This window comes from Nothoprocta perdicaria, unplaced genomic scaffold (assembly GCF_003342845.1).
Source record: "Nothoprocta perdicaria isolate Ctin4 unplaced genomic scaffold, notPer1 scaffold_1, whole genome shotgun sequence".
NCBI classification, from domain to species: domain Eukaryota; kingdom Metazoa; phylum Chordata; class Aves; order Tinamiformes; family Tinamidae; genus Nothoprocta; species Nothoprocta perdicaria.
In genome coordinates, this window is record NW_020454093.1 from 7,848,119 (window position 1) to 7,874,689 (window position 26,571).

Sequence of the window (26,571 nt, forward strand, 5' to 3'; positions counted from 1 at the left end):
GGCGGGGAGTGGCGCTCCTGCTGCCAATGGGCGCCTTGCTCCGGTCGCTAGGTGCGCCGCCGCTCCCAAGATGGCGGAGGCGGGGTGGCGGCGGCCATGCTGGGGTTCCTCGCGGCGCGGCAGGCCGGCCTGGAGGAGCCCGCGCGGCTGCGCCGGGCGGAGGCCACGCGCAGGTAGCGGCCGCGGCGCGGGCGGCCCCGGCCTGGCGGCCCCGGCCTGGCGGCACCGGCGGGCGCCGTCTCGGGCGCCGCCGGTCGCTTGTCACGCCCGGAGGGTGATTTCGCCCTCACAGACGAACAGAAAACCCCACGTTCGCCTCAGAAGTTTTTCCAATAGCCCTTCGCGTGGGGCTTGTCCTCGGGGCGTTTGGGCCGCTGGGAGGGCCTGGCTGGAGGGAGCAGGGGCCGCGCGCCGGCGGGGCAGCGGGGAGGCCCGGGCGCCGGTTTAAGTGCTTAGTATCTATTCCACGCCACCCCGCTCCCCCCCCCCGCAAAGAAGAGATAACATTTTCATTTTAGTTGAAACAGTAATGATTTTCTTGCTAGGCAGTAAAATTTTTGCAAAAAAAAAAAAAAAAAAAGATTTTACAAGTTGGGAATAATAAACTTTGCTTGTAAAACTTTATACACAGGTAACAAAGCATTAAATGAAGATGACTGTTTATCAGAAATACTTCAGCATGTGAAGTATTTTTTTAAAATTTTAAATTTTGGCGGGGCCAAAATTTTTAAATTTAAATTAAAAAAAATTATTTTTTAAATATTTTTAAAAGTACTCTTTTAAAAATATATTTTCTGTACTATTAAGCAAAAAAACCACATTTGGTTCTTAAAAGGGAAGATTATAAAACTAGACCAGTTTGTCCACTAGGTGTCCATAGTCTCAAGCAGGAGTGATAACTTCAATGTTAATGACTATCATGAATACTTTTTTTTTTATTGTATTCTTGTCTTTGGTTTTCACACATTGACCTCAAGTACAGTTTTGATATTCCTTTCAGTCCATTTTACTTTTTTTTAGTTTCTTGTTTTTTCCTTAGGCAACAAATGTATTTTTTCTATAAGTTTCCCGGTTTTTATTTTCAGTTTTGTGTCATGTCTGCAACTCTAGCATTTACAAAAAAAAAAATGCAATGGATAAATAGACTGAGGAAAGGTTAAATTATAGTTTGTCCTGTTCTCAGCTGCACAGGTAACATTTTACAGCATAGTTATGCTTGTTTGTATTTTTTTAAGGGTTCTGAGTCTGGATTTAAATAAAGACAGGGATGTGGAAAGAATACATGGGTGTGGTATCAACTCCCTTGATATTGAACCTGTTGAAGGAAGATAGTAAGTATAAGCCTTACTTTGGTAAGCACATTTTATGGATACTTCACTGTGTTTTGGTATTACAGAGTTATTTTCCTGTTAAGTATATGACCTTTAATTATTTTGAGCAGATCGAGATTGGAAGTGTTGTAACTTGTGTACTTGGTTTACACTTTCAGTATGTTGTCAGGAGGATCGGATGGTGTTATTGTACTTTATGACCTTGCAAACTTCAGCAGAAAGCCTTGCTACACATGTAAAGCAGTTTGCTCTGTAGGAAGGTAAGTACTTGAAACAACAACATTCTGTCAGATGTTTGCAGTGGTATTTGTTGAATGACTTGCATGAAATTAGTAGCTAAATGCATGTTTTTCTTTGTTATAAGAAAAAACAAAATCCTATACATAGTACCAGAAATCTTTGAAGAAGGCTGGCATTATGTATTTTGGTACATAGAGCAAAACAAGAAACTTTGTTGAGGGCTCATTTGGTTTATTAAATCATAGGAGCAAAGTGCTTTCTTTCTTTCTTTTATTATTGTCTCATCTAACAGTTATACTTTATGATACTGTGATAATTTGCTGCTGTTGTTTAAACAGCTCTTTTTCTTTTAGTTCAAAAAGTTAAAATGATAGATATTAGTTGTGCTCATTAGGAAAGTAAAGCAGAGAAGTTCGTGTTACTGCATCATAGAGGAGTTAAGTTTGGAAGTAGGCTCTGGAGATCATCTGGTCCAGACTGCCTGCACAAGCAGGGTCAGCTAGAAGTGGTTGCTGAAAAGCATGCCCAGGCAGGTTTTGGATATCTCTAAGGAAGGACACTCCACAGCCTCTCTCGTGTCCCAGTGCTCAGCCTTCTTCACAGTAAAACATTTTCTCATTTTCAGATGAAACTTCCTGTGTTTCACATGGTGGCCCATACCTCATCTCCTGTCACTGGACACTGCTCAGAGAAGCCAGTCTCGTCCTCTTTACACCCTTTGCTTTGTAGATCTTTACAGCTTTTGCTTTGTTGGTGTAGACCCAAACAAAAAGCCATTATTTTGTGTTGAAATTTTCTGATTTTATGCCAGTAAAGATTAGAAAATAATTCTGTCACTATTATATACATATTCCTGGTTACATTTCAAATAAACATAATTATGTGTGTTTTGGAATAATTGTATGCCTAGGTAAGGGAAACGAAATGGGTATAACTGTTCGTCTGATTGGAAAAAACCTAACATAGATTCAGTTGCTGATTTTGCTCCTTCTCCCTCCCTTCACCTTCGCAAGTAGCTATTTTAATGACACTAGATGTTATCGATGCATAAGTAATTGAAGTAGAGCTTAAGAACGTGTTTGAGTGAAGACAGATGTGTCACAGATAAAAACGGATTTTTTTTTTTTTGATGATGATCAGGTGCTACCACACAGTTTGTATAATCTGTGTGAGACTCAAAGCCTTTATAGATCTATCAGGCTGTCTTGCAAGCAGTAAAAATTGGCCCATTATAGGCTCTCAGTCTTCTAGCAAGACTTGTTTATTGTTGTGTTTTAGATAGCACGGTTATCTAGCAGGTTAGGATTTTATCTGAGGCTTGTAATAAGATACATCCTGCATTTTAAAAGGTTAGTAGCCATGTTTTCCCCTTATTTTTTCCTAGTCTTGAAAGTACTTGAGGTCTAAGAGCTTCATGGCTAAGATTGACCAGAGCAGAAAAGATTTGTGTAACAGTAAAAGGCTTAAATTGTCCTCACCTTAAGAAAGAAAAAGGATAATAGAGCATGCATCAATGTTCCTACTCTACAAATGGGTAAGAACAGAATCTACTGCAAGTAAGATCCATTTGGTAAGTGAGTGCTAGAACTGGTCCAACAAAAAAAAAATGTAATTAAGAATAATAACTGTATGTTGCTGAATCCAGATCTAAATTTCTGAAACATACCCTACAAACTGATGAAATACATGCTGACACACAGCATTTAAAAAAAAAAAAAAAAAAAGCCAATCTCTACTAAAATGATGTCTTCAGTTAGTTCTCTGTTATGATAGGGGAAATACTTCATACTTGAAAATTCTGCCTAAGAGCCCCTCAGTATTGTGTTGATAGATAATTGACAGTTTCTTAAGTAGGTGTTAATTCAATTAGATACATATTTTACTTCCAATATTTGAATACGGGCTTAAATTGTGGTCATCGAATCTGTGTGGCACAATGTGTCATATGATTAAAACCCACTTCTTGTTGCTTCGAATGGATGGTTACTAAGCCAGGAGGTTAGTGGGTTTTTGCCTCAAATTATTTTTCCGAATATCCATTCTTAGTATTTTTTATATTTTTACTCTAGTTAATTCACCTTTAGATATTGGGATATTATGTAGAATTCATGACATCATAAATCAATGCTTAATTGTGAGGTAGAAGGACTCCCATGTGACAACCAGATTGCTATCTGTGAAGTATGTGATAATGGTATTCACACAAGCTTCTCTGTGCCCCAGGTTTGTAGGATAGGAGGCAAATCTCATCTACAAGTGAGAAGGGAAGTTGCCTTTTCAGAGGCCTTTTGAGGCAATTTCTGGTTAGATTTATACTGAACTTGCTGAGGTTTTAGTAGTTCAGAATGTTAGGGAGCTAGTTATTGATGGTACATTGTAATATGCCCAGTGTTTGTTATCTAGAATTAATTAATACCTTCAGAAATACAGCTACCCATTGGAGAATGTTTTGTTTTCTTTTCCTCATGGAAAGCTTGTGCTGCAACCCACAGCAAATGCAACCTTGGTCTTTTCACCAGTGCCACCTTAATGGCTTGTCCAGCAATTGCTTCCATGTGGATATCACCAAGGATGCCACTACCTCCATCTTGCAGAGAGGTTTAGTGTTCAGACACTAGGGGAGTTAAATGGCTTGATATATTTTCTTATAGATATCAGGTGTCATTTGAGATTTCCTAGAATAGCTAGAACTTTTAGTGGGCTTAGGACGTGTGATGTATTCCCTATGGGACACTCATATCTTGCAAGACTGACAGCTTCAGGAGGCCAATAGGAGGTACGAGGCACCTACTTGTGAACAACTAAATCAAGTCTCCAAAAGCTAGATTAGTCATCGTTAGCTAGCAAAACACACACACACACACGTACACACAAAAAACCCACTCAGTTATTGTGGCTGTGACTCCGTTTTAAAGTAGTCCTTAATGGTAGTTAAGACGGGTATTGTGAAAATAAGGACATCCTTAAAATTTTCCATGGGCTGTTAGGACCTTCCACACTAACATTCAACTGTCACACAGGAAACCTGACGTTTGAGAACAACAGAGCAGGTCCAGCTTTTAGATAAAATGTAGCTGATGCTTGTGTGAAACTTGGCCAATGTGCCTATTTCAAGCCTGTTAAGGTGAATGGCAGCAACCTTATTTTATAGAATAAATTCTTTATTATCTTTAGTAGAAAAGGCTGGAATATCCTGAGCAGTGGGATAGAATATTGTATACAGAGGAAATTAGGAGTAGCACAGGGTTGTGAGACAAGCTGAATGGCACATGGCCATGACAAAACCTGACTTTATCAAAGCTGGAGAAGTTTTTGAATTCATCGCTCAACCATCTGGTTATGGGACAGCTTAATAGTTTTGATGCAGTGCTGAACATGGTCCTGTATGACCATATCGCACCAGGATAATTAATTAGAAGGATTTAGATCTTTATAGTTGGTGTACAAATGTTTCTGCGGGAATCAGTTTTGATCAAGTCAGGCTTGACTTCCAGGTACTGAAGTGGGTGTTTTTTTTTTTTTTTTTTTTTTTTGAGCAGCAGTGAGCCAAGCAAAATCAGGTGATTTCTAGCACTGTGACAAGGTAACAGGTTTTTGCAGGGCATGGCCTAGAAATAACCAGTACAGGAGTTATAAGCTCAGTAGTTGCACAATAGTTCTTGCTTAGTACGGCCAGTTCTGGCTTCAGGCTGACTCTATTTGAAAAGATTCAGGTATCTTCTGTTCTTCCAGCAACCCAGGCAAACAGGAAAGTTTAACTGTGTTCTGGTGCTAGGTGTGTGTATATGAATTTTTATATACCATGTGCCATGTATATTTTTGTATATTTGTATATCACATATACAGACTACATGCACACCACCCTCTTCTATATACAGAGTCTCTCTCGCAATGATGTTTGCAACCATGATAACTTTGGTGTCCAGCACACTTACTTGAGACCACTGCAAAGATAAAAACTGAAGTGAGGAAATCCTGTGGACTCTTCACGAGGTCCAAGCAGAGCCAATTCAACTATTTTTTCCTGCTGCTTTTCCATCTGGGAACTGGATATCAAGACACTACCCTCTCAGACATGAGGGGCTTAACAGGGATGTGAGACTGGCTCTGCTGTTCTGGGCCTGCCTGAGGGAATCTTACCCTTCTTAAGCGGGCGGATTTGGCACTGGTGTGCCTACTTCCCAGCACAGTTGATATATTATTAATTAGATCTTATTCCTGTATACAGTGGAATTGAAAGTTACTGTATCAAGATGATATTTTTCTTATTTCACTTGTGAATTTGAAAATATTCCACTCATAGTAACTGTCTGGTGACTTTCATGTAACTGAATCAATCAAATAACCACTATAGCTGTAGTTATTAGCTAATGCTGAATCATAATGACCAAGATTCTTCAAATTATGCACATGATCATATTTTACAGTGGATCTCACCAGTGGCTCTTGAGTGTTAGGCCATAACTTGATTTTAAATATGAAAATTCAAGTTTTTCAAGAGATCAGTATCTTTTGTGCCTCACATTCTCTTAGCTTTAGATATGCTAAAGATACCATACTTGGTAAAGGTCAATGATCTGTGCCTATTTTAAATAGGGGTTCTTTAATTTGACTTGTTAAGGCACTAAAATCAGTTATTCCTCTTGAAAGCTTTAGTGCAATCTTTGAAAATGCTCAAACTACATTTTCCACTTGGATCACTCAGTTTCCTGACAATTAATGGCAGTTGACTTGAATCAACTGGAATCTTTTACTCATTTATAGGAGCCATCCTAATGTACATAAATACAGCGTAGAGACAGTGCAGTGGTATCCTCATGACACTGGCATGTTTACATCCAGCTCCTTTGATAAAACATTGAAAATATGGGATACAAATACTTTACAGGTAAGTAAATAGAAATTTTTATGATTCTGGATATCTCTGTATCATTCTGTCTGCATCTGCAGTTCACTTAGAGCTCAATAGGAGCAAACACATGGATGGCTGAGAAATAACTAGTTGTTAGAATGGCAGGTAGAGCAGCAAGGTGCTGTGGATGCAGCATTTTCACCTAAACACGTCTTTGTCTGGTTCTGTCAAGCTGAGCACCTAATGGTGGGAGACCTTGGAGCCCTCGGGGCTGCTCCCTCCTGCTTCAGTCACAAGCATGCAGCTTACATGCAGCATACATGCAGCTCATTCTGTGCTACCTCAGTTTTCCTATCTAGGACTAATCTGAAGCTGTAGTTCTTTTTTTTTTTTTTTTTTTCCAGAGTTGTTCAGTGCTTTACAAAAATATTTACTATTTAGTTTATTTGTATAGTAATAGGAGTATGCAACAAGAAAAGGGTACAGCAGGGCTGTTTAGTTTTAGTAAACAAGGCATAGATACTGCCTTTGAAAGGTTGGCCTTGGCATTTAGAAATAGAAAGGATGTAGAGAAATGGAGTATCACGTATTTTAAAACAGTGGTCATGTGTGTTTGGAAAAGACCTCCTGGGTCACTTAGGAGATGTGAAGCTGTATTTACTGTCACTAAACATTTTCTTAAGTGCACAGCTCTGTTTACAGGTGGCTCTACATGGCGTACGGAACACAGTGTTTGCATGAAGGCTGTTAACTGACCTGTACTCAGCCACCAGTGTATTTGAAGATATAAACAGCTTAGGTTTAAGTTATATTTCTATTCAGTAGTTTAGAAGGAGACAACAAAAAGAAGTGTACATGCAAGGCATTGTATTAGCTGTCAAAGGCAATACTGGCTTCTTGGTTGTTTTTAATTTTTAACATTGTCAAGGGAATTAATCATTGTATGTGTTTTTATGCTTTTTAATACTCCTTGGAGGAATGAAGGGTAGTTTATGATGTTTGTGAACTGACAAGGAACTTTTAAGTTTAGTCTGTGTTATTCTTTCTTATTTTTTTCCTGGACCTTTTTTCTCCATATTGTTTGGAACCTTCCTGCCTTCCCCCACCCCCCCTCCCCTCTTGCTTCCATTTTTTAACTTGTAATAAACTGTAGATGTCTTCCATTTATGCTTTTGATCAGCCAGCTTTCTTGAACTTTCTTCTGGGTCACCCTCCAGGTTTGACGTACTTGTCTAATGTTGCAGCCACACTTACTTTGGAATGTTTGCATGATTGGTTTACTAAGGAGGCACCTTATTAGTAGTATGTCAACAGTAATACTTGTGTTTTATTTGCAGTTGTAACTTGGAAAATGCTTAATAAAAAGTGTATACTTTTTTATAGCATATGTGTACTCTGATCAAACAAATCTTTTTGTTATCAGCCTGCAGATGTGTTTCATTTTGATGGAACTGTCTATAGCCATCATATGTCTCCAGTTGCTACCAAACATTGTTTAATAGCAGGTATGTATGTGTTTGTAAGGACTTTCCTGCCTATTTTGGGGTTATCATAAAAAGCATGTAATATTCAGAGGTTCTTCCCTCTATTGTCTTTTGCCTTACAGAGAGTGAAATTATATAAGAATTAGCTCATTATTAAAATTAAATATTTTCAATGGACTCATGATGTTTATAATGAGAAGCTTACATTTGCTCTTCTGGAGTAATGTGTCGTTCAATTCAGCCTCTGGGTTAAAGTTCCTACATATAACCAGTTTACTGTCAGTTATACAAGTTAGCATTTCCATGTTGTTAGATTTGAATCTAATTGTGTGTGTGTGTGTGTGTGTATATATATATATTTGTGGGGTGTTTTATGTATTACTTAGGTGCATGTTATTTAACTATGCAAGAGAGAATATTTTTAATTCTTGTGGCATAGGTACGTTTTGTTTGCCCTCAATTTAATATTTGTTTGTAATATCTTAGATTTACCTTCACTTAAAATGTAAACCTGTTGATAAAGCGTATCGCAGCAACCAGCTATGTAGTACTCAGATGAAATGAACTGGTATTGGCTAACATTTTTTTCTTCTATTTCTTTGTCATTGCCATAATCTTTTTGTTGTTCCTTCAACTACTGTGGTTTTTTGTTTTGTTTTGTCTTCATCTGTGTCTGTTTTTCTCGTTGCAGTTGGTACCAAAAGCCCCAAAGTACAGCTCTGTGACTTGAAGTCTGGATCCTGTTCTCACATTCTGCAGGGTACATTTTAGTCTGAAACAAATGTTAAACAATAACTACTTTGAGTAAATCAGACCCTATAGAGAAACATTGTATACAATGTGTTCTTTGTAAGCAATGTGACTTTGTAAGTAACATTTTGTACCAGTTGTGAAAGTTACATGGTGAAAAAAGCTTCTTCTGGATATGGTTATAGTGGTAATGGACTAGAGAATTCAAAAACAATTTTTTGAGAAGTTTGCGTGTTTTCATCATAAATTCCAATCGAATTGATGGTAGTTAATGCTTATTAAGTATTGGCAATGTTTTTGTGATTGTGTACATGTTAAAAATCAAATTTTAACAAAATATTCAAGTTTGAATAATTTTAAAAGGTTTCTGCATAAAGAGTAAGCTACTATGCATCATGGAAAGGTGATATCTCGTGCTTTGCTTTTATCAAATTTGGGAAGCTGCAAGTTTTTATTGAATTGCAATCACAGAATCCTTAGTGTTGGCAGGGACCCATGGTGACCATTTGGTCCCATTCCCATCCTATTAAATTCCCTTCTTCCACTCCAAGCAGGGCTAGCTATAACTGGTTGCCCAGGATCATGTCCAGTCAGGTTTGGAAAATCCCCAAGGATGGATGCCTCAATTTCTCCAGGCAAACTTCTCCTGTGCTTGACCATTCTTGCAGTAAATGAACCTTTTCATATGTCCAGATGAAGTTTCCCATGTTTCAGTTGGTGCCTGTTGCCTCTTGTCCTGTCACTGGGCACCACTCAGTTTATGGATTCATCTTCTTCATATCCTCCCATGATAATTTATATTTATGGATATTTATAAACACAGGAAAGATTTTCCTCCTAAAGTTCTGCAGACTGAAAACAACAGTTTCAGCCTCCTTTCAGATAATAGATGCTCTTACTGAAGATGTGGTCTCACCAGGGCAGAGTAGAGCAAGAGGATCACCTGCCTTGATCTACTGGCAGCTCTGCATAATGCAGCCCGCAGTACTGTTGGCCCTCTTTGCCCTGAGGGTTCTCTACTTTGTACCACTGATCACAACTCTCCGAACCTTCAAGTTGAGAGTTTTCAGCCCTCCTCACTGTCCACTCACCTAGCCTGGACTTGAGCAGTTTGTCTGTGGGAACAGACAATACCTTTGACACTCTCATAACCAAGTCCATCACTTCTTGCAATTAGTGAGAATTTGCCGTTAATGACATTTTGCTAATGTTTAATAAAGGTCTTAGAGTAGAGGTGAATGATAGATGTATGATGAAGTGAAAGAAAAAGTGACCAGATAAGTCTGCTTTGAAATAATATTTCAAATAATCAGACAAGAGCTCAATCTGTAGAAAAGACAACTAAAACTAGTAGAAGTTAAATATGTGTGATAGTAATGGTATCATGTCCAGCTCTCTGCAATCCCATTCAAGCAATAAGAAGGAAGGAAAACAGTCTCTAGTCCAAAATAAATTTATATTACAATGTAGGCAGTTCAGATTATTGTTTTGAATTGGTGGATCCTATGGATTTTTATATTGAATTTATTTGCATAAAGAAATGCGTATAAGTACTTTCATCAAAAATCATATAAGCTTTTTCATACCATTTGTAGGTCACAGGCAAGAAGTGCTGGCAGTGTCTTGGTCCCCACGTCATGAATATATTTTGGCAACAGCAAGGTAAATATGTTTCTGTACTATTATAAGCAATAATGTCTATGGGGGAAATTTTAAATATTTTTAATGATACGGGTTTGGAATAGAATCGACAGCACTAAGGTAGTGAGGAAAAATTGACTAGTGCAGCTGAAAGACATCTTCCAGCTATTATTGCAGTAATGTAACTTAAGAATACACAGGAAAAAAAATGTATAGCTAGAAGACCGCTTATCTAAGAAGCAATTTGATAGGGTGTATGTTCCAGCTGTAGATCAAAGGAAGCAAGCAAGCATTGGCAATTTAGTGTGCAGGCAGTGGTCTTTTCAGTGTGAATTGACTTTTTGTCTGTCCTTGGCTTGTGGTAGCAGCAGAGCGCCCTGCACAGCACGTTGCTCTGTTCTGTGGGTCAGCAGGCAGCAGTAGGTGGATGTTCCTAGCCCCAACAGCTAGCATGGCTTATATTGCTCGTAGAGAGACCGTGTGGCCTTGCAGGCTTGGAGCTGGACTGAATCACAGCAGACTGAGTCTTGATCATTCCCTCCTTTGCTGGTCTGTTAATGCAGACATCCTGGTGAGTCAGATGAAGGCAAGCTGTTGTAGTGTTTCTGTGCTATAGCACTGTATAGCAGATCATATAGACATACCCAGCCTACTCAGGTTACCAAGCTTTATACCATAGAGCTGTGGTAGCGTGAGAGTTCTGCTGAGTTCCTGAACAGCAGTTGCATGCCATGCTCAATTCTGTAGCTACATTTGTATCAATAGGAGAATAAGTTTGTTCTAGTCAGTAATTGCATGCAATGGTGACATGTTGTAAACAGAGGCCAGTGTATTGTGTTTTAGACAGAGATATGCACCTAAATTGCATACTCATAGTGTAGCAGCTTTATTTGTTAATGCATGTAAAGTCTGAAGTCTGTCTTAAAATCTTTTTGTGCAGGTTTATTGGTTTGAATGTGACTGCACAAAGAATAGTTCAGAATAGTTGTTGGACCAGGATAAGTGCTGGATAATGGAAACCTTTACAAACAAAAACAAATTTGTCTTTCTCAGTGCTGATGGTAGAGCAAAATTATGGGATGTGAGGAGAGCATCTGGATGTCTTACTACACTTGATCAGCACAATGGAGAGAAGTGCAAAACATCTTCTGAAGGAGGTAATATGGAATATAATGGTGATAAGCTAAATGTGAATAGATTCATTCTTTAATTTTGTAAATGAATTGTGAAGTGGGAGAGGCAAAGACAGTAGTGATAATACAAGTGACCATGTCCTGCATAACATAAACCACTGAATTTTATTTAGTTCCCTCTGTTATAGACCCAGTGATTGTGATTAGGTGTCTTGTTTAGAAAAATCTCCCTGATAACCATGTACTGTGTCTGCTTTAAATGTTAGTTTCCTCTAGAATTTGGAATTGTACCATCCAGTTTTTATGGGGAAGAATTCTTTCCTGTTTCTCATAATGAAAAATCACTATATTACGTGTTAGCTGTCATAATAGTTATTGCATTCTTCTAAAACAAAGATAAAACAACAACAAAATCTGGAACAAAGGTCTATAACTTGGGCAGGCCAAAAAAGCTCTTGCAGGGTAGTTGCTTTGAGATAGAAATGCACACTATTTAGAAATAAATTGCATACATGTACTCCTGAATTTGCTGAAATTAATACAGCTTTAGCACACATTCTCCATCCCTTAACTATACAGGTTGTCTGTTTCTTCTTTTTTTGTTCTTTTCTCTTTAACTGGAAAGCTTAAAATAGAAAATTCTGCCTTGATGATGCATCTGTAAAATGGCTTTCAGAGAGATATAAAAATATTGAAATTCAAGAAATGGCTGCCACGAAAGCTAAGACTGTTGTAAAATTTTTTTTTAATCTCATTTTGTTCGTAAAAGGTAAACAGTGAGCTTATATGCAACTCCTGGAATAATTAGTGTAGTTGTATTATATAATATAATGATATCTGCTTATTTGAATGATGCATTATCTTGTTCAAACACAAATACTTTCTTTTCATGTTCTTATTTTTCTATCTCTAGGATCAAATTTATGATAATTTAGTGCCAGTCAAAAGATATAGGATTCTGTATATAGAAATAGATCTGACCTAAAGGAAGTGTAGCTAATTTGTTTATCAAATGTTGCAAAATAGCTAAAGCTTCTTTACTTGAAAGCTACGTATTATGTACTGCAGTACAATATGGAGATATCTCATCATCTCAATTAATTGTGGGCACCATAATCAGTTTAGGCATGGTAGCACTAAGTTCTCTTTTGGCTACCTTATTCTAATTAAGAAAATGCATGATTGCAGGGTGAACCCAACTGAATCCCTTTATAGTATGTAACGAGCAATATTGGCCAAGTCAACTGTATATGCAAGCTATTTATGGCTGTATATTTTTAAATAAAGTAATCCATGGAGGTAGTCATGTTTTTTGAATCCAAAAGTTAAGTTATTTATACACTATATAAATGTATATACAGAATAGTAGTTACCTAGATATCTGAAACACCATCTTTTTCTTTTTTTAATTCTTCTTTTTTTTTTTTTAATTATTATTTTCTGGCAGTAAACACTACCCACAATGGGCGAGTGAATGGTTTATGCTACACACACGATGGACTTCATCTGTTGACCGTTGGTACAGATGATCGGATGAGACTCTGGAACAGCTCCACCGGAGAGAACACACTAGTAAGTTTTCAGGAATCCTTGGTTATGTTTTTATTTGCACTTAGTTTTCAACTATTGCCACTAGTTTGTGCATCCCTGGATATTCATTTATTTTCTTTAAGGATATTGCTGCTTTATCTCACTTGGTTAAGGATTTTTCAGGCCTTTTTTGTTCAGGATTTTTTCCTTATTTTTGCTTGTTCAAAAAGAAAACCCATCATGAAATATTCTAAAAATAGAACATGGGATGAGATCTCTTATTTAGTGCCCTTTTACTTCCTGCTGATCAGTTTCAGAACATATCAAAAAGTTTCCCCTATAGACCTTTAAATGAAAGGTCTTTTCTATCCTCTTACTATTTATATTCGCTAGCTCCTTCTCAGCACTTCATAAACAGACATCTTTGTGTCTTCGAATCCCTATCACCAAAGTAGATAATAGAGTTTGTTCACACTCCTACTACCAGCTGGATCAATGTCTTTTGTTTTGCTGTGCCTGTTAGTTCCCTGACTTGTCTCACAGGCTCTTGCACCATTATCTTAGTTGGAATTGAATAGCTTGATCCCGTCTTGCTAGTTTAGGTCCTGAATTGTACAGTCCAGAGTACTGTATTTTCATCCACCACACAGATACATTGCTTAAAACAATTTTAAGTTTTTGACAGTCAAATATATGCATGTGCAGGTAATAGAGGTCCACTCCCATAGTCAGTCCTTCTTATCATCTTCATAGAAAATCTCCTCCTCTGCACTTGTAGCGCTTTCCCCTTTTCTCTCGCTGACCCCACAAACACAGAAAGGAACCTGCACAAACAACGGGATTGTGTTAAATCCTCCACTTTGAGGGAGAGAAATACATAGTTCACAAAAAGAGCTTTATCTGCTTTCCTGCCTCACTTTGGCTACCCTGAATTCCCAGTCACCATCCAACTTCCTACAACTACTTTCCCTACCCAAATAATACACTATCTTTACCTTTTCTTTCTTTCTTTTTTTTTATTCCTGTTTAGAGTGGGAGTCATTTCAAAGAACTAGAAGTTGTAATGTCTGTCTAGCTTTTCTCAGCAGAAAGAGAACTGTAAAACAACAGGCATCTGAGTACTTTTCTGTGAAGTATCTTTGAGTGTGTGATACATGTGTGATGTTTGGCTTGTTCTTTTATGGGGTGGAGAATATACAGCAGACAACTCGCAGCTCTCCTGTAGGAGACAACTGGAGATGTGCTCCCTTGTTGTGAACGTGTTTTGTATGTTGGAATTGTAATACTTGGTTTGTATAGTGATAAGATACACTGTTCACGTGAATACACTTCTGACTTCTTATGGAGGACCTGACTAGACTGATATATTCACTGGAAGCATTCCCTAGCGTGTTGGGAGTTTTTCCAATTTTCAACTTCCGTGAGCTTTCCGTCTAGGTAGGACTTGTCAAGACCTTGAAATATATCAGCAACAGTGATAAGCTGTACTTTTTATTTGCAAGGCTTCCCACGCAACTCACAAGCCAAGGTCCTGCTTAGCTGTGTAGCCTCTTATCTCACAGTTCTACTTGCAGGAAACAATATTGAATTTCTCAGCAGCAATGAACTCCAAGATTTAGCGGAAGACAGACATTTCAATGTATTTAACGTGTCACTCCTGACCGGTGCATAAGAAATAACTTAGGAAGCTATAGCAATGCTCTATTTTCTTTTAAATCCCTTTGTTGTTCCCACCATAATTCCGCTTACCCTTCAGTCTTTTTCATCTGTTGTTCTTCTGCCGCTCCTTGCAAACTCAGGAGGGAGAGGCACAGAATTGTTGTCTGCATTGCTGGTGCTCTTCCTGCTTCTAAGAGCAAGGCATGAGATGCTGAGAAGCCCCTGAGGGCCTTTTCTGGTGCTGGCTGAACTGGTGCTGCTCTTTGCCATCTAAATAGTGTATATTCTTCAGAAATACAACCTTCTGCAATACTGATCAGCTCGCATAAAGGGCACTTTAAAGAGTAAGAAGCAAGTTCTCTCCAGTCCATGGAGTTAGCAAGTCTTAGAGTGAAGTGGTTGAGTTGTTGGTACTTTATTTTTGAGATGAATGCACATAATAAAACTGGGCTGAGACAACGATCTCACTTTTTGCTTACCACTGAAGTGGTTAATAAGACAGTGTGATTAGGCCTGCACCCATTGCCACCTCCAAGAAACACTGTTCCCTCGTTGCTTTTCATAGTTTAGCCTAATGGGAAATAACTTTTTATCTACTGCTATCTGAATACTGGTATTTGCAAATTATGTATAAACTAGCTTGTGTGTGTATGCTTGTGTGTGTAAAATATTTTAAAGGAGAAACTGGGAAAAAGTAAACGCTGTACCTTAAAATAAAGGGGGCTCTTTAGAGATTTAGGTTTAATATTTTCAGTTGCTGGAGCTTTCAGAAAACGTAAGCTTTGTCTTACTAAAAACTGTATGTATACTATTGTGCATATCTGGTTCTTCTAATATTTTCAGTATTTGGGAGAAAATGGCTATGTGGGACCATCTAGGAAAATATTTAAGCGGGAGTTCCTGAACTAATTTCAGTAGTAGCTGTGGTTCATCAAAGTAGATCTGGCATGAAAGGTCAATGCAGATTCCATCTTTAAGTGTGGAGCTGCTGCAGATAGAGGCATGTCTTCCCTCTTCCCCTCCCCTGTTTCTCAGAGTTTATAATAAAGATAATGAGTGTTAATAAACAGAAAAAATCATTGTCTCAATGAACATCTCTACTTGGCAATCCCAAGAGTTATGTTAAAAGGTGAAGCCTAACATGAATCTTATTGGATATTAATGTAAAAATGTAAATGTCCTTTTTAAGTAAAGTTACTATGTATAATTTTAGTTAATAACTAACCGCTTAATCTTTCAATTTACAGGTGAACTATGGGAAAGTCTGTAATGAAAGTAGAAAAGGACTCAAATTCACCATCTCCTGGGGCTGCAACCCAGAGTTTGCTTTTGTACCCTATAAGAGCACCATTGCTGTTTACACAATTTTCTCAGGAGAACTCATAACTAGGCTTAGAGGGCACTATAGTACTGTTGACTGCTGTGTGTTTCAACCTCATTTTCAGGTGAGTGAAATAATTGGGAATTCCTAGAAATGTGTGTGTCTCATCTCTGCTTTGTCTTTTGAAATGCTTGGGAAAGGGAGCAGTCCTGCAGTGTCAGCATCAGCGTTATACCATCTGCCAGAAATATCTCCCTGTTGTTATCACTCGTGTGTGCACATGACTTGAGCGTGTTCACAAGGACTCCTTCAGAATAGTCAAAGGCTTGCGGGCACCTTCACTTCGTTTGTTATCCACTGTGATTCCTGAGCTTCTTTCAGAGCCACCCTTACTCCTGTTGGATTTTGCACTCTCCCTAGGCTCACTTCCCTTTTTCTTTAAACAACCTTGCATTTGTTAGTATAAAATTTTCTTCTTTGGGCTTTAGGCTACTGTATTGCAAGTATGTCAACAGCAAACATATTGCTAGTATTAACCTTATTGGTTTACGTTCACACGTGGATTTCCAAACAGGTGGTTCTGTCTTGAGATGATTAAACAATTTGATCAGTCTTCATACAAAAAACACTGATACTCAGTTAAAAGATATATTTTTTTGAGAATGTAGATGTCTGTAAAATTTCTCTCTTTTTACGTTTGCAAGCAGTATTAAAATTTGGTATATATTTATAGCTATGCAATTATATTTTAAGATAAACTTGTTTTAAATACGATCTCTTTTTGACAGAGCCTGCTTTACTGTAAATTATGTTGGATATTTTCCTAAAATATTAATTGAAGAACTCCATTCAAAATCTTCAGAATCTTTTTAATCACCTTTTCTATCTATCGCCTTTCTTTAGTCCCTTCTTTCTATTTTTCTGCCTAGGATTAAAGAAATGCCAGGCAGCCCAGTAGTATCTGTATCATCCCACCTTTTTTTTTCTTGTTCTCCTGAATGGTACATTAGCTCACTTTCGGTTCTATTTATTCCAGTATGTTTTGTATATATTTAACTTGAGCAGGTCACAAGTTTCCTCAGTCATCTCTTCTAAGATGCTGATGCAAGTTATTTCTCTGCTGGGGAAATCAATAGCTGCAGAGATGCAGCCTTTTTAGCACCTTTCCCACTTAGCACATTGCCTTCACACGAAACAAGATCTACATCTGACTGCTCTACATAGTTTTTAACATTTCCATCTAGTTGTAGTCTCTATCATTTTTATTTTTTCTCCATATTAATACTCTTCTAGGCTATTTTGCTTCCTCTAAAGCTGCTGAGTGATTTTCCTACTGCACTCCCAAATCTGGCCTTTATTATTTATTTTTCAGTTCAAAATCTGAGTTTAAATTTATTCCTCCCAGTTATTGTTTTCCTTCTATTACCCATACTTTATTCACTGTTTTTGTTTCATCTCATGATTGAAACAGATTCTGAAACCTTGTGTACCAATTTTGTATTTGAGGTGGGAAGTGTTATCTCTTCCCTCAGAAGTTTTATTGTAGCTACAATCCCTGGCACCCAGCCAACTACCTGTTTGCAAGCGAGTGATTTTCGTCGTCTCTCTCTTGTTAATAGGTTCAAATTAGTTACCATTCTTAAGTGACTTATCTTTGGAGTTGCCCTGTGTCACTACAGGGTAGTGTGAGTTATATGTGCATGTATACATCCTTTTGAGATTCTGGGAATAAAGCCATAAAATCCACTATTATTGCTGGCCTAAATTTTTCTTATGTAACTCTCTCCATGAAGCTAATGAGATGTTAAGCTGCTTGAGTAATAAGAGCTGCAGAATATTGCCCATTAAGAAGGGAAGTTAATTTAATAAGAGGTAGAGAATTTCAGGGGTGGTGCAAAAGAGGAGAAGTCAAATCTTCCGAGAGAATTTTACTGTTGAATCCAATACTCATTCAGTATTGTTGAATCCAATATTCAATAATGTTGAATCCAACACAACTAAATACCAATGTGCTGTGTTAACTGTGTAAAATAAGTAAACAAGACCTGTGTTTCCCTTTCAGACACAGAATAAAGTACATAACTTGTAGTTAATTAGTAATGAAGGAAAATTATTAGCAGTACATGAGGAACATTTTTTTATGTCCTTTTATATTCTGTGAATGCCAATGACAACTACAAAGTTATTTGGCAAATAATTATTACCCAAATAATAGTACCCATCTGTAACAATCAGGTGATAGGTTAAAAAAATGACAAAAACTAAAACATAAGTTCAGCCTTTCTTGAAACCTTTCCTCAGAAATTTAAAATGTAGCACTGAATTATTATGCTATACTATCCCATAAATATGCCTGCAGCTTTATGCATTGGCTCTTCTTTTGACTGACTTAGGGTCTGAGTCACTGTTTCAAATTGAAATAATTATAAATATTAGTCAACATGGTCTAGATGAATTGAAGATATTGCAATCCCAGGATCAGAAGAGAGACAAGTAGTAATAAAGACTAATTGAAATATGGTGATTTCCCAATGACATTGTTCACCAGGGTGGGACATACTGCTGGTTCTCAAAGTTCCAGTGATTTGTGTGTGTTGCAAAAGACAGGATGCTGGAGCAGAAGTGATGGCTGATTTGTACCTTGGCATGAATTCGACCTGTCCTATTCTTTTAAGGGAGATAAGTAGGATGTTCAGTCCTGCTTTGTGCACAAATAACTTCATTCCCAGGAGTGGTTACACGGAAGTCATTATAGCAGCTCACTTGACTAAGTTACCCATATAAGTGGATATTTATAGGAACTGGTTAACTTCATAGTTAATTATTAAGTTCCTGTGCCACCTGTCAGAGTAATTCATGCTTTTTGTAGAGTTAAATGCACCTAACACAAAATGGAACTTTCTGCAAAGACAGAACTGTAATTTATTGATCTATATTGAATCAACTTATTAAAATCCTTTTGGAGACATGCACCGAGGTGTTAGGTTAAGTGTAGGAGCCAACAAGCTTCTAGATGACTTTTTTCCACTGTCAGCTTGGATACAGAAGAGAATACCATGCATGCTCCACTCAAGTGATTTGTCCTTATGGTTGTTCTCATCTTAATTGCTGTCAGACATTTTATATAATAAGAAGGAGTCTAATTAAAGATTGAAGACATGTGAAAATACCTCGATACACATGAAAGTGAGTAACGGTTTGGGAAACAGGAGCATTATTAGTGCAAAATTTACTGCAAAGGTGGTGCAGTATTTCTGAACAGCAGAATTTGTTCAGTTGAGAGGCAGAGAAACCTGTATTTCCTCTAAGAAAAAGCAAAGAAATTTAAGCCATGATTGATGGATGGCTGTTTGGTGCAGACACCATTTACTTGCACGTGTTTGGAGGGTACCCAGCACATTGGGATTCCACTCTTAGTCATTAGCATAATAAATAAGGTTATTAAATAATAAATCAGTCTTTCTGATCTCTGCCTTCCTGACAGATGATGACTTCAAATTGTTCCTTGTTTGTTCTTTTCCTTGCCTGTGCCTACTTACACAACGTTTACTCCTTTGCCTCATATTTATGCATTCTTCTAACCTGTGTCATATTGCATATTTTGTGTAGATTCATATTTTTAATTTTAATAGAAAAAAATTATGTTTTTTTGAATATATTACAAATTAGAAGTTACGTATGTGTCCTTATTTACCAAAAAAAAAAAAAATTTCATACAATTTATTTGCCAGCATTACTTCTATTTCAATATTCATTAAGTTTGTAAAGCTGACCTTTTTTTTGTTTGCTTTTTTTAAAGGAGCTTTATAGTGGTAGCAAAGACTGCAATATCCTTGCTTGGATACCTGCCCTTCGAGAGCCAATTCCTGATGACACTTCTGAGAAGGTAACTAATAGTTTATCCGGTTGAAATGCACTCTTTGTGGGTGCTATGTATGCAATAAAAGCATTATATATGAAGTGGATTTTCATCTTCAAAATTGGTAACAATGCTGATTCACTGGAAAAATCTCTTGTACACTTGCAGTTTCTCTTCCGGTTGAAGTAGTGTTTGTTGTTTGACTGCCAGTCTTTCAACTTCCAGTTTAGCTTCCTTAAATTCTGCTTTCTGTAGTTTATACTCATTTGGAAGTGAAAAATGTTTAAGAAAAACTGCATTTTAAATTTGTTTAGGAATATAATTGTATACTAAACCATAAAATTAAGCATGCTGCAATTCATATCCAATCCAATTCATATCCAAATACTTTTGAAACAGAAATATAATAAAGATCATAGACTTTGAGAGAAAACATGCAGACTGTTCCCAGAACAGATCATAGTAGCACTGTTTTTCATAGGAGAACATGTTTTTCTTCTCACTATTAGAACTGGTCAATATAAATTTAAAAAACATTAGGAAAGGGGGAAAATAAAGTTTTAAAGGGACTGAAGCCCTTCTCAAAATAGAGTACAGCAGTTTTTACAACTGGTTTTTACAACAGGAGATACTAATATTTTGAATCATATCATACAAAAAATGCATTTTCTAACATTTCAGCAGTGTTCTGTTTTAAAAAGATGGTATGAAAACACTTGTTGCTCTATTTTGAAACATTGTTTACAAAAAACTACACTTAAAGAAAAAAGCAGTTTCAAAGTTTACGTAATATGAAATGAAGTCGAAGTGTGTTCCAGTGACCTGAAATGAGTGTTTTTGTTCTGTTAAGCTACGATTTTTGAGCTTTCTCTTTTTTTCAGTTTAAGCAGATTTTTTTTTTTTAAATTATGGTTTTAGTCTGGGGCTGGAGGGAGGGAAGCTGCCTGCTCTGATGATGGTTGCCCCTCTAGGTTTGCCCTTGTGGTGCCTGAGCCGTATATGCCGCTGCTTTGCCAACTGTTACCCTCCTGCTGCTGATGACAAATGTTGTCGTATTTTACATTCAGACATTTATTAGAGCTTCCAGTTATGTTCCAGGTGTCTTAGTCAAAATTGGATTTAAATGAAATACTGTGTCTTTTCACAGTTTGCCCTTTTTTCTTTTCTAATGGAAAAAATGTCAAAGAATAGGTTATAAAAAGCTTGTATCTTTCAGATGCAAACCAGTTTGTTTGCAGAGAGTAGTTTAAGAAATACCTTAAGTATTGCATTTATTTACTTTTCATGCTTTTAATTACTTAGAGTACTATTAAAGCAAACCTCAGAGTGACTTTATTTTGTTTTTTTTTCCAGTCTCTTTCTCAACAGCAGTTAAATCCAGCATATGAGGATGCATGGAGCAGCAGTGAGGATGAAGGCTGAATTTCCCTGGTGTACTGATATAAAATTGACATTCAGGCAGCTACGTTCAAGGACTTTATCTACAGAATCGGATATTGTCAGGCTTATTGTGACTGGATTCCTTGTACAGTTGTATTAAAGCCAGGTCTTTCAAAATAACCTTCCACCTTTTTTCCCTGGCATCATCCTCACATTTATTGCTTTATATAAGGGATTACTTTTTCATATCTACTGACTTTTATACTTAACCCTTACACATTGGTGTGCTTTATTCAGTGTTGAACAGCAGATGAAAGAAAACTAAAGGCCCTTGTGACTAGTTAATAGTACATTGTTTCTGGCATCACTAATACATAGGGAGATAATCCCTTCATTTCTGAGACACCTGATACAGAGGATTTTGCCTTAAGGAGGGCTTGCTCAGGGATACTTCCAGTTTATTTTCTGCAATGTCTAGATGTAGCGGACTGAGACCTTGTATGAGTGTCAGTGTGCTGTGGGAACCTAAATGGGTTTATGTGCTTGTTGTTTTGTGTTTTATTAGTCTAGCCTGAGTTTCTCCATGGATGAGATATTCAGTTCAGGAAGGGACAGATTAACTATCCAAGTATTTATATGGAATCCCTCATCAACTTGTATCTGAATCTGTCCCAGAAAGTTAAAAATAGGAGCTAGCTTGATTAGGTTTTTGTTAACTCTTGTTAAAGTGACTTTAAGGTTAATCCTGTATGTATGAATCTCATATGTGCTTCTCTAGCCAGGATGGAGAGTTCATAGACAGAAATGTGCTTGAGGTACAATGCAAGACAATGAGTGAATCAAGTTTTATAGACTGTAGTCCTTGAAAACTCTGCTTTCATCTGAATTAGTGATCTGAATGTCCACGGTGTTTTGGTCAGGAGGAGTTCTGGGGGTTCATTGCCTAATCTCAGTCAGTGTTTGTGCCTCAGCAGCCATGTGCTGAGAGCTAAATCAGTTCATGTTGAACTGAGATGCACAACTTAAGCAGCGGGGGGAAAATGGGAGAAGGGAAAGGGAGCACTTCAAACAGTAATACACAGTTCCTGGAAGTGAGGTAAAACTATAAATAAATGAAAGATAGTAATTTAATATTTATATTATGTATAGATATGCTGAGTGTGCGTTTCTGAATTAATTCTCTGTGCTTTTGTATTTAGTATCTATACAAAATATAGACTGTCACTTTCTGTATCAGTTTAGATCCTAGTGGTGTCCACAGGAATCAGACATGGACAGGAGGGTATATCAAGGTAACATTTTTGTTAGGCAAGTTTCATATATAGCTTGTATGTCCAAGGAGAGACCAAAAATTTTACATGTGCTATTAAATGGATTGTTGCAGGGTAAAAGACTTGCAGAAGTTTCAGCTGAAGATAGTTTAAGGAACAGCCTGACTCTGACCTTATGGTAATGGAGGGGGGGGAAGGGGGAACAAACAAACTGAAAAAAACCCACCTTTCTACCTTTTAAGTGATAATATTTGTTGCAATGGTTATTTGGTTGGCTTTTTTTTTTTTTTTATCTAAAACAGGAAAAATGGGGAAAAACTTGAAGGAAGGAAGTAGGTTTTGATTTTGTCTTTCAAAAGACATCTGTTCTGAGGGATGACTTGTTTGCATATTACAGTCTATATTTTGAACATGCTTAACAACCTTGCATGTATTAGGTATTTGAATTTCTAAAATATTGCTCTGTAAATCCTGTGAGCAAATTATCAAAGAATGAATGCATTATTTTCCAAATAGTTTTCAAGGATCAGTTTCCCATCTGTAGTATGATTGTAAATGGTCTTGCTACAGGCAAGAGGTTTATGGTACTTTAGAGTATGGCCCTTAGAGGGGGAAAAAAGGCTTGTTAGGCTTAAATGGAATTGCCTGTGTTGCAATTTGTGCTCAGTACCTCATGTTTTTCCACTGGTTACCAATGGGAAGAGTCTGTTGTCTTTACTCCACCCCATCACCCCATCCATCCATCCATCCCACAATAAGACACCTCCCCTCCAGGTTGCTTTTCTGCAGGCTCAACAAGCTCAGCTCACTCAGCCTCTTCTTGTACGTCAGATCCTCCCAGTCCTTAAGCATCTTGGTGACTCTTCACTGAACCCACTCTAATATCTCCTTGTCCCTCTTGTGCTAGGGAGCCCAGAGCTTGCCACAACCCCACAGAGGTCACACATGGGCTGAACAAGGGGGAAGGATTGCCTGCCATGACATGCTGGTAGCACTTCATGCAATCTAGATTCCTGGCCTTTGCTGCAAGGGTTTGTTGCTGGTTCCTGGTCACCTTGGTGTCCATCAGGGTCCCCAGGCCCTTCTCTGCAAAGCTGCTTTGCAGCTGGTGGACCCCCAACTTCTACTGGTATGTGGGGTTGATCTCCTGCTTGCACAGGACTTTACATTTTCCTTTGCTGAACTTCCTAGGATGATGAACTGCCTACCTGTTGAGGCCTCTCTGCATAGCAGGTGTCTGATTGTCAGCTGGTGTGTCAAGCACTTTTTTATCATCTGCAAACTTGCAGAGAGTGCACTCTGTTCCATGATCCAGGCCCTTAATGAAGATGTCAAACAGCACTGGCCGCAGTACTGATCCCCGGGGTACTCCACTAATGACTGGCCCCAGCTGGGCTGCTTGCTGCTCATCACAAGCATTTGAGTCCAGCCAATTTTGAGTTCAGCCTGCTTGATCTGTCCATCTACTTCCTTAATCTCTGCTTGTCAGTTGGTCAGGGAAGATATTATGGGAGACAGTGTTGAAAGCCTCACTAAAGTAGAGATAAGCAACATCCACTGCCCTCCTTTTATCTACCAAGCCAGTCATTTCATCATGGAAAGTTGTCAGGTTGGTCAGTCATAATTTTCCATTTTTAAATCTATGCTGACTACTCCCAATCGCCACCTTATCCATAATATGTTTGGAAATTATTTCCAGGATCATTTGAGGCTAACTAGCCTGTTGTTGCCCAGGTCCTCTTTCTTGTTATTCTTGAAGGCAGGAGTGATGCCTCCTTCCAGTCCTCAGGAATCTCCCCAGCTGCTATGGCCTTTCAAAAGTGATCGAGAGTGGCCCCACAAAGACATCAGCAAGTTCCTTCAGCACTTATGGGTGTGTCACATCCCGTGGAGCTGTGTATATAGCCAGTTTGTTTAAGTGTTCCCTAAACTGATCTTCCTGAATCAAGAGCAAATCTTCTTTCCCCCAGACTTCCCTCTCATCATCACACAGGGAGTCGGGCTTGCTGAGGGAAAGTCCTACAAGACCAAGGCAAAGAATCACTGAGAACCTTGACTCTTTCCATGTCCCTTTTTCACCAGTTCCTCTGCTCCATTCAGCAGGAGGCTCACACTTTCCCTATTCTTTTCCTGCTAATGTACCCTGTTACCATTTGCATCCCTTTGCGGATTCAGCGGGAGATGGGCTTTGGCTTTCCTAACTCCATCTCTGCACACTGTTTTTCTATATACTTCCTGGGTTGCTTGTCCCTGCTTCCACTTTCTGTATGTTCCTTTCCGCCTCTGACTTGTGTCAGGAGCTCCTTGCTCATCCATGCTGGCTTCCTGTCACGTACACTTGGCTGCCTGCGTAGGGGGTGGACCAGCTCTCCTAGATCCCATGGACCATCTCACATGGAGTTCTAACAAGCACATCTAGGGACAGGAATCTATTTAAAAACGTGGAAATTTTCCTCTGTACTTTTATGAGGATGATTTTTATACTGTTGTTGTGTAATTTTTTGCACCATATCAGTTTTATGTAAATAGCCCATAAATGCAGTATAGGCTGTAACTGACAAAGAGGAGAATGGGGGTATTATTTGCCCAAATAGTTACCTACTCATGCACCTGCCAATTTAGTTTCTAAATCTGTCTCAAACAGTTACAAATAGTAATAGCCTTGAGGCTTTATTGTTCATGGTAACAGTTAATATCTTCTAAATCCGAATCTTTCCCAACTCCATCCTGGTATCAACCGATGATGGTGTCATTATTCCTATTGTCAGTTGTCCTTTGCTGCATGGAAGGAGATGAGTGGGTTTTTCTTGTTTTTTTGGGGGGAGGCAGGGGAAAGAGGAATACAAGCCCATTTTACAATCCAGCATCTGAAAACCTTCCATGCAGTGGCAGTAACTGATACATGATGTTTAGTTTCCAGGATGTTGAAATTCTTGGTACTAGCCCACATTCAGTTTATGTGAAAATTCTGCTTAGTATAATTGTGTATATACTATATTTTCTTTCAGTATTAAATGTTTTCTGTAGAATAGTAAATTTGTTATTTAAGTTCTCTGGATAAAGGAAAGTTTAAAAAAAAAATCTATTGTATTCTTGTGGTGACTGTATTCAAAAGGTGAAGCATGTGTATTTTCTGAATGAAAAGGAGCATGAAGATACATGTTAATTTTGACAGAGAAGAACCAAACTAAGGAAAGATTGGTGGCTGCATATGCTTGTCTTGCTTATATGTAAGTCAAAAATGATAATTACTTTTGAGTCTTCACCTTCTACAACTTTTCTCTTTTATTCTTATAGCACATGTGTAGGATAGTTGCATAGCTAGAAGTGCAGCAAATGGAGTAATTACTGAGTTAAGGGCGTTTGCTCTTCTTGTGTGTCTGAAACAAAAAAAAGATTTGAAAATCCAGTAAAGTGTCAGATGGAGTATTGTGTTCATGTTGGGGAAAAAAGTCATTCATTTGGGAGGCAGCTAACAGATAGCTGGATGCTAAATTCCATTAAAATAGTAGGAAAGGGTTTAAAGGGTTTATTTAAACTGAACATGACAGCAGTCTATTTTGATAGCAGGTACTGGGATTTGGTATTTGTACTCCAGGTTAGAATATGTAGGAAAGTCTTTCATCCTTTCAGGCCATTCCAGCAATTAGAAGAATCAGAAGACTTGCTTTGCCTGCCAGGGAAGTTGAGAAGATTTTTTTCATCTTGATGCAGAAGGTACCAATAACCAAAGTATTTAGTGCTTCTTACAAGAGATCAAAGAAATTTCCTTCTAACCTAAGGAAAGAATGGAGATGGGAGCCAGTCTGACCCAGCTCCACTGAAAAAAGTCAGGAGAGGCAAAGAAAATTCTCCTTTGGCTTTAGAGAAAGTTGAATTCTCTAGAGACTCAACTCAGACTCCCCCCACTCCTCCAGATGAATTAAATCTAGATTATGATACTTGGAAAAAAAAATGGATAATGAGATATAGAAGTAAAAAGCTGATTTGTTTTATACAAAGACCTGGAAAAAGACATTAGCAGGTTAGTTCCCAAATGAGCAAACTATGAATTTCCCAGCTGAGAGGAAGAAAAGTTCATCACATGGTGCTGGATTTTTATCTCCTTTTGCCATTTTCT

The 26,571-nt window shown here is 38.0% G+C and overlaps 1 protein-coding gene across 4 annotated transcripts; it reads left to right on the forward strand.

The window, feature by feature from the left end:
• Window positions 1-34: 34 nt before the first annotated feature.
• Window positions 35-22,155, forward strand: ERCC8 (ERCC excision repair 8, CSA ubiquitin ligase complex subunit). 4 transcript variants are annotated; one of them, XM_026037162.1, is made up of 12 exons: window positions 35-51; window positions 1,236-1,331; window positions 1,490-1,591; window positions 6,336-6,459; window positions 7,847-7,928; window positions 8,599-8,667; window positions 10,253-10,319; window positions 11,352-11,455; window positions 12,879-13,003; window positions 15,868-16,065; window positions 19,741-19,827; window positions 21,154-22,155. In XM_026037162.1, exons 3-12 carry the CDS (start codon window positions 1,491-1,493, stop codon window positions 21,220-21,222), a joined length of 1,026 nt encoding a protein of 341 aa, XP_025892947.1. In that variant the 5' UTR covers window positions 35-51; window positions 1,236-1,331; window position 1,490; the 3' UTR covers window positions 21,223-22,155. The 4 variants fall into 4 exon arrangements, with proteins under 4 accessions (XP_025892947.1, XP_025892920.1, XP_025892929.1 ...); XM_026037135.1 differs by lacking the exon at window positions 35-51 and adding an exon at window positions 97-173; XM_026037144.1 differs by lacking the exon at window positions 35-51 and adding an exon at window positions 599-681.
• The last annotated feature ends 4,416 nt before the right edge of the window (window positions 22,156-26,571 follow it).

What these genes read in the sequence shown, in the direction of transcription:
- ERCC8 (XM_026037135.1), top strand. Translation starts at nt 97, where the DNA reads ATGCTGGGGTTCCTCGCGGCGCGGCAGGCCGGCCTGGAGGAGCCCGCG. An exon ending in GGGATACAAATACTTTACAG is followed by an intron (nt 6,460 to 7,846) that starts GTAAGTAAATAG and finishes TTTTGTTATCAG; the next exon opens with CCTGCAGATGTGTTTCATTT. An exon ending in CCACCGGAGAGAACACACTA is followed by an intron (nt 13,004 to 15,867) that starts GTAAGTTTTCAG and finishes TTCAATTTACAG; the next exon opens with GTGAACTATGGGAAAGTCTG.